General features: G+C 35.3%; 1 protein-coding gene across 1 annotated transcript; it reads left to right on the forward strand.

Moving 5' to 3' along the window:
• The first annotated feature begins 650 nt into the window (after positions 1-650).
• LOC120352219 lies at positions 651-8,150 on the forward strand. The gene is made up of 6 exons (XM_039431968.1): positions 651-809; positions 1,657-1,757; positions 2,361-2,501; positions 3,979-4,119; positions 6,175-6,323; positions 8,146-8,150. The coding sequence occupies exons 1-6, from the start codon at positions 651-653 to the stop codon at positions 8,148-8,150; spliced, it is 696 nt and encodes a 231-aa protein (XP_039287902.1).
• Positions 8,151-8,684: the final 534 nt, after the last annotated feature.

An 8,684-nucleotide genomic window follows, 5' to 3' on the forward strand; every position in this document is an offset into this window, starting at 1 on the left:
AAAGTACACCACACAGTAATTTTCTAACTGTAGAATCAATGTTATTGTAGCTGCGTGAAATTTAATTGTGCACATTATATCTGCAATCTTCCTTGTTAACGAACTCACTAAGAGAGAAATTTGCACATCGTGTGACTAACATAGTTTGTGAGCATAGCCAAGCGTGAAATTTTTGTTATGGAACAACTTCGGAATTGAATTGAATCTAATTGAAAATGTGTTTATTCATAAAGTATATAAATACATCCGAATAGTGTCAAAAATACGATGATAAATCAGGTTACAGGCATAAAATTACAATTTCAAATAAGCAAATAAACAGAAATTGCCACCAATCTAGAATTCAAACCAGCACTTATTGATATATATGGATCCAAAAATGGCAATAATTAAACAATTTGTAAACCTTATAAGATGAAATAAATTCCTGAACATAAATTATTATTATCCCAGAGTCTCCTGAATTCCCAAAATGTCTGTTTCTTTGAAACACTGTATGATATGATAGAATTGTTTCATGATTTATTCGAGCTGGATTAAAGGATTTGCGTTTATTTGTGAAGGTAATTACAATTGAATCGACTGCTTGGCGTTTCATGGAGCCTTTTAATTGCACCGAGAAGCTACTCCCAGCTGCAGCTGACACCGAAATGCGATTATCGATAATGAAAAAGTATCTTTGGACCCGAAACCTACGCAGTGCGAACGCCAGCTTATGTTCTCCGTGCGAGAAATGTAAAACTGATAATTTCAAACAACTTGTTAAAGCAATTAGGAACAAAGAGCTCAGAGTGGTTGTGCAGAACAATGTAAGTTCCAATGAGAATATTTCATGATCATTTACTAATTTCACCATTATAGATGTTGAAATAACTCTCAGCATTTCTTGTGAATAACATGGATGATCCATAAAACAAAATAAAATCTTATAGCACCCTTTATTTTCTGAAAAACTTCAAAATAGTTCCACAACTAGTTTCGGTGATATTACACCATCGTCAGGTTATAAAATAAAATAAAATAAAATGATTGTTCACTAATTGTAAGTACAAACTAAGTTTTTTTTTAAAAATAAAGGGTGCTATAAGATGTTATTTTGTTTTATTACTTAAAAGTAGCCCATGTGAATGAAGTGTTTCATGGATGATCCTTATTTAACCAATGTTAACAGTTTCTTGATTCTTATTATAAACAGGTTGAGGTGGAGAAGTGGGAAATATTATTCTCATATATCAAATCAATGAAATATTTGACCAAATTTTTCTAGTCAAATATCAGAGATAGATCATTGACCAAAATGCTTGTTTATTAACTGGTCAAGAAAAATCGTCTCTGGACACTGGCATCGGGCTCTACAATACCTAACATAGATATATCCACAAATATTTCTTCAATTAATTATTTTATTCTCAATCTGATCCTCTTACATTTTAAAACACATTATAAATGAGAATGCCATCAGCTCATTCATATAAAGATGCATACTCCTTCTAAGATGAAGAGAGTATGAAGAGAGTATGATGTCCATGTACTTTGTCATCGTCAACGAATTCTACTTGCGATAAAAAATAATGAAATCATACAATTTCAATGTAACAAACTAAAGTATAATAGTTGGAATCATAGTATTCCAATAATTGACTCTCTCCATTACAGATTCCGCCGTATGTGATATTCATGAATCAGGGTCACTCAGCACAATTGACTGGATATCTAGGAGAGCTTTGGAAGATGGTGGAAGAAGCATACGATTTCAGGTGAACATAATAAATCACGTATATCATTAGTGGTAAAGTGAAAGTAGGCGAGACAAAACATATATGAAGAATAACCAATGGAAAGTTCAACAATATATGTTGTGAAAACTGAGACAATGTACAGTATTACAGTTTTTGAATAAGTAGCTCAATGAATACGGCTGCTCACTCAATATCCATCAATATTAATCTCATTACTCATATCAAGATTGACTCATGTGAGCACTATCATTTATATGAAGGATAAGCATAAGCACTATATTGCTTGTCTCTGGCACTTTATTCTGTAATCAGAAATGTAAAGATCTGCTCATTATTGATAGAATCGACGCTACGGTCAACCTTTTGAGAGAAACTCACGTATTTGACATTATTCAGGAAATTGAGTATTCCTTGTTCACTTGAATTTTTTTAGACAGACAGCATTGAAATTCCAAAGAGATGAATAATAAGGAAATTCATCTGTATTGTTTCATAATTTAATAGTTCATCAATGAATAAATACTATGAAATAAAAGACCAATCGTGACCAAAATGATTATTGATGAAAAAAGTTGAATTGAGAAAATGTACTGAATTGACTTACTATAAATTTTGTTCTAGGAGTGTCTATCAACTGATCAATTACACTCAAGGATGTGAGATTTTATCAAGCGGTAAGGCAGATATAATGCTTTCTCCTGTTGCTATAACTACGAGTGAATTGGATCAATTCCATTTTGCCTTGACCTACACATCTTCTTAGTGAGTATACGATACAGTAACTGCTTGCATAGTTAACACTCAATAGAATTAGGTAGAAAATTATATTTTCGCCACACTGCACAGAAAGCAGCTGTTTTCCAGTCCCTACGTAGATCTGAAAGACCTTGTTTGCAGACGACGTCAGAAAGGGTTTCTTTTCCGGTCTAGGCCAGAAAGTTGTCTCTTTCCAGCCGCTTATGGCTGGAAACAACGCGCTAATTATTATTAATAAGTCATCCGCTAGATCGGGCGAGTGTCCACTTTCATAATAAGCTGAAGTCGCCATGATTTTAGTTCCAGTTTCGAATCAAACTAATTCGCTTCGCAACCAGTTTTATTCAATTATTTATTGTTGATTAGTGCATTCCGAATTTTCAAAAATGCTTGAAGATGACTGTGGTATTCCAAGTGAAATTTTAAAAGAATCTGAAATCCTGACTGCAAATCTTCTACCACTAAAATCAAGAGATAGGTACGACAGCTTAACGAGTATTCTTTATTTTGTATTCTTTATTTATTTTGTCAGCAATACCTGTAGTGTGGCGAAAAATATCGTTCGCACCACGGGCAAAAATGTTTTTCCAGCTCTCAATCTTTTCTAGTCCTCGGCCTACGGCCTCGGACTTGAAAACCGATTTCGAGCTGGAAAAATCTCATTTTCTGCTCTAGGTGCGAAATATACTATATTGCAGAGAATAGCAGGAAAATGTTTTCGAGTTCATGATGATCATGCTTCAGTAATGATAATTTCAAACGGGAAGTAATTTTCTTTTCCTACAGTTACGTTGAAAAGTGGCCATTGCTGCACTGATTACAGAACGCAAAGAATCACTTTTCCGCTCTAGTGCGGGAAAAATTTTTCTGCACTCCAGATTTGCAACATGGCAACGCAAAATACTTAGTAGGTTATATGGAGCAACAGTGCAGCAAAATCAAAATGAAGTTGGTAACAGTGACTGGGCTGCTATAGTGAGCAGAGGTGCAACGAAGCACAACGCGCAAATTATTAGTATTAGATATTATAACCAAGGACAACATTTTTATTCAATTTGACAATAAATTAAGGTTTTTATCAATAATAAAATTACACAGAAAAACATTTGATGCATTTCAGGCAATTTTACCCATAATTACCCACTTTTCATATTCAATGGTAACTGTAGGAAAAACTTAATGTGAAATACGTGCGCAAAGTTCCTCTGCTGCACTCAAGAAACCATTCCGCCCTCGCCTACGGCTCGGGCGTAAACGTTTCTTTCGGTGCAGCAAACTGTCACTTTGCGCACTAGTTGCACAAATAACTATTTCAGATTGGAGACGATCACTTAACCAGATGCTGGGTTTCTAACATCTTTCAAAATCATATCACAGTGATTTGCAACCCTCATTGGACCGTAGAACAATTAAGTTCATAAATTACCAATCTATTCAATATATTTAACCTCATCAATAATAATCAGTCCAATATATTTTTCAGCTACCAGCTATATGTGAAAAATCAAGGCGCCAGGGCGAATTCACATTTTTATGTATACACATGGGACAGTGGCCTATGGTGTGCATTTCTTTTGACTCTCATTGTAATGACAATATTTATCTGGCTCATCTCTATTTTCAGGTGAGCTTAATGATTCCTCATTAATATATTTTTTTTAATCACATATTCTCTTATTATTTGTATGAATTGGTGATTTATGAAAATAAAACATTGCCACCGTTATGGTGATAAATCTGAAACTATTTTCCAAATAGAAGTTGACACTATGAGTATCAGCTTCATCATCCATCATGGACTAGGCTTGTCAAGCCTGTTCCGATATCCAGTGCTTCCTTAGTTATCCGATTTATCTTTTTCTATCTAACTGCAACTTCCAAGCTTCTAGTGGAAGACGCCTTGGTGACATACGACACGGAGTTGACACTATTGGAACCATAATTTGTACATGAATTACTTCCGATTGATTTTAAAGTCCTATATTATACTATATTCCACTCTAGTCTCACTTTGAAAGTTTGAAAAAGTTTTTGTATGTTTATTGAATCCCATGTAAATAGGTCTCAATGGAGAAGCCTACCCAGTCAATAGCAGTATTCAACAAAAGCCTTCAAACACAGAGTAGTATACCTTTTAATTTATTAAAGATTTCTAGATTTGTCTCTGCTACAACAATCTATTCTGAATCGCAGAATGATTGACAAGCAGCCAACGTTGTCACTGGATTGGCCATCCGTCTACCAGTACTTTTCACCTCTGAACCCCATATTAACACACACCTGAGCTCCACAACCCTGACAACACTCAGGTCGTGATTAATCACTCTCTCGACTGCATGTTGATGGGACAGTGGCATTTCAATTAGCAGATAACTTCTAATCCGAGTAATTAATACAGGAGATAATCCGAAACTCGTGCATTTCATGTAGGTAATCAACAGCCCTGCAATTTACTATCACTCAATTAGCTGGACATTGCATAACTGTTAATCCGCATATGATGGACATTATTATTGACCGTTCTGGATAAATGTTTCGTCACCATCTATGTTCAGAATTTGCGAAACTTTCAAGATAAATGATAGTCATCTAAAAATGCTTTATTTGTATCAAGCAGTGTCAATGAAATAAACGCTCAGCTGGAATAATAAATAGTCTTTTTCAGTAATAACTAAACAATAATATTGTGTTAAGTTCAACCATAGAGAAACAATAGCGTAAGTAGATATCCCATGGTATAGGGAATTTATGTCGCAACTTTTACTGTTATGCTATCGTTTCTCTATGGTTCAACTTTGTACACCTCTTGCCTCATATCATGTTATAGCTTTCCTCTGCAGAAATTTTGATTTTCTTAAAGGAATTGGAGTTTCTATTTCAGAAAGAAATAGTATTTTGTTTGATAATCTGATCAAGGAGTTTTTTATTATACTTCAAGTTAGTATACTAGTTACCTAGTGGTATTAGGAGTGGCCGTAATCGAGTTGATTAGGTACTGGCTTTATAATTCAGAGGCCTGGGTTCAAATCCCGGCCAAGGCGAGATATTTTCCTCGTACCACTCCCGTGTTTTGGATGGACAGGTTAAGTCGTTGGTCCCGGCTGCTAAGAAGCAGTTGTTAGGTCATGTCAGTGAGGTTCATGTTGTGAGGCCCAGAAATCGATCAGTTGCGACCTGAAAACTCTGTCACCAAAATTCTGAAAACTTGAGCCAACCAGGCTACTCGGCATTATCATTATTCGCTGTATAAAAGTGTATCATTACTATTTTCCCACTCTAGTGTATTGCACTGTAGCCTGAAGATTAAGCAAGCAAAAGAGAGCTGCAAAATATGAAATATGATCTTCAGTAATATGATCTTCTAGGAGCGAGGACTCTGCCGTGTGAAACTGGTCTCTTTAAGAAAAGAGGCCTCTTTTTGAAACGGTCTCTTGAAGAACTAAGGAATCGGATCAACTATTGAATCAGATTGAATTACACATCTCTATTCTTTAAATAGATGGCTTGATGATTAATTCTTTATTTTACTTTGGAAGAAAGAATTGGATGTATATAGGATCGGGTAATGATCATGGTCGGAAAGCTCCATACTATCTAATTTTTCATGCGGTTACTATAGAGTGAATTTACTCTAGATGTAACGTTGTTGAAGAAATGATTCCATTTGAACTATTTCTAGGGAGAGGAATGATTTAGAATCGGTTGGTTTGATGTCTCAATCGCTCCATGAATTGGCTGCAGACTTGAAAGTGAACTTGGATACTCGGGCCACATCATTGAGCATTTCAAATTCATTTTTCTGCGTACTCGGAGCGGTCACATTGCAAGGTATAAGAATTCAAATACAACTGTATCTAATGAAGATATTTTCCATGAAAAACTAATTACTGTTGCACTACATTGAATAAGATCAAACCCTTGTACCGGTACTTGATTGAAGCACTAGGAACAGTGAATAAATAGCTAGTACAAGATATTGATTCAGTGTATAAATAGGCTGAGCTATCCCGTAATGGACTGCCCACCAACAAAAGACGCCATATGAATTCAATTTTTTTTACTCCGGATGTGGGAATATTGATATTGATGAGCTCCAATACGTAAATCTCACGAAACACAATCACTATACGCGTAATAAACAAGCTATTTTCAATTAAATACACGGAATAATGAAGAGTGATGTATTAAGCTTAATAAGCATGACCAATCATTAGATCCATGATTTATGATTCCACTGGAACAAGACAGTGAACTGTAATTGAGCAAACTAGTGAGTACAGAAGTGTTCAGATAATAACGTACTATACTTAACTTGAAGCCTACTTATTGACTAATATTTTGGGTTTTGGAGCAAAATTAATTTTTGCTTCTTACACTCAATAGGTCTACTTGAAGTTTTGCACTGCTTTAGTGAGGCCATGTGTTGTTATTGAAAAGAGCAGGACTCAAATGGGAATCACTCTTTCTTTCATATGATCCTAATTCATGCAGTTCGATTTTTTGAGTAAAATACACTCCTCTATTTCTCAATCAAGTATCATATTGTCTACAGGATGAAGTATAAAACGACATTCAAATTTTCGAAACAAAGGAGATTTGAGATGAAAATAGAGTACGGTGCTCAACTACCACTGTTTGCTTTGAAAATGCTTATTAGCTTATCGAACCATGCATGAGTGATAAGAGAGGGAGTTGAGGTGTATTCAAGATTGTATCTTGGTTGATATTTTTCCCCCTGAGCTTTCAACTTTTGTTGAACTTATGCTGTGGTTGAAAAGTTGAAAAACGGAAGGCTCTCTCAATGACTATACTTTCAAGCTTTAAAGATAGATCAGGCAGATGAAGTCACACAGACATCATGGAATCACAAGGTCTGTTCAACTTTTGAATCAAGCAAATCAGCAAAAGAGACCGAGCTCGTTGGGCTTTAGACTCTATGTTATGGAAAGGAAACAAGTAGAGGCTTAGAAATATTAGAAATATCTCCCTCTCGCTCTTTGAGGAAGAGAAACCGCAGGGAATGAGTAACTGTTGGAGTAGTAAGGCAGTTCATTGGAAGTAATTCTATAGCGTTACGTGCTTGAAATAGACTGATAACTTGGTTGATTATGAGTTTATTTCTAGAGGGAAATAAATGTGTGAGAATTTCCCTCGAATGGAAACAGGGATTTGATAGCAAGTCTACTAAGCCACAGTGAAGAGGTCAAGCGGCTCAAGTTTTATATTTTATATTTCAAATGTTGGCATGTTGTATGGATTTGCTATTTGAATGGGAGATGAGGAAGGTTTACTGTTATTCCCACACCTATTATGCAGTCTTAGAAATAAATATATAATCATGTTGGAAACACTGGGATGTTGAAATCACTTATCACTTAGAAATATCACTACTTAATTATTGTGAAAATCTGGTGTGGCGCACTCACACAACTTTCCTTGCCGTTATGAAAATTCATCACCTGACGCTAGTGTTCCCGCGCATCTCAAGTCTACTACTATTCAAAGATCAGAGCCAGCTGGTGACAGGACAATAACGCTGGAAACACACGAGTTCTGCTATCTCTTCATAGTGAATGATTTAATAGAATCAACAGTTTGCAATTGAAATAATCACATTTTCTCGAATTTCGTGCTTATTTTCAAATTTTAGGTTAAAACCTAAACTGAACATCAATTGTAGAGATTTTCATTTTCAATCTTTTCCACTTAAATTTTGTGGTTTAAATTGTATCTGAAGCCTGATATTTGGGAATCTAAAATCAAACTTTGCATTGATGGGGCGGAGCTCCTGAAATTTTTACAGATATGGGACTTATGACAGCTGATAGAACTTATCAATGACTAATTTAGGTATGAATTTGATCAAAATCGTTGGAGCCGTTTTCGAGAAAATCGCGAAAAACCCTGTTTTTGACAACATTTTCGCCGCCATCTTTAATTGAATTTGATCGAAATTGTTCGTGTCGGATCCTTATATTGTAAGGACCTTAAGTTCCAAATTACAAGTCATTCCGTTAATTGGGAGATGAGATATCGTGTACACAGACGCACATACACTCATACACACACACACACACACACACACACACACACATATATATATACAGACCAATACCCAGAAACCACTTTTTGAACTCAGGGGAACTTGAAACGTATAGAAATTTACAAATTGGGGTACCTTAATTTTTT

This window comes from Nilaparvata lugens, chromosome 7 (assembly GCF_014356525.2).
Source record: "Nilaparvata lugens isolate BPH chromosome 7, ASM1435652v1, whole genome shotgun sequence".
NCBI lineage: Eukaryota > Metazoa > Arthropoda > Insecta > Hemiptera > Delphacidae > Nilaparvata > Nilaparvata lugens.

What these genes read in the sequence shown, in the direction of transcription:
- LOC120352219 (XM_039431968.1), top strand. Translation starts at nt 651, where the DNA reads ATGCGATTATCGATAATGAAAAAGTATCTTTGGACCCGAAACCTACGC. An exon ending in GAGTGGTTGTGCAGAACAAT is followed by an intron (nt 810 to 1,656) that starts GTAAGTTCCAAT and finishes TCTCCATTACAG; the next exon opens with ATTCCGCCGTATGTGATATT. An exon ending in TTGACCTACACATCTTCTTA is followed by an intron (nt 2,502 to 3,978) that starts GTGAGTATACGA and finishes TATATTTTTCAG; the next exon opens with CTACCAGCTATATGTGAAAA.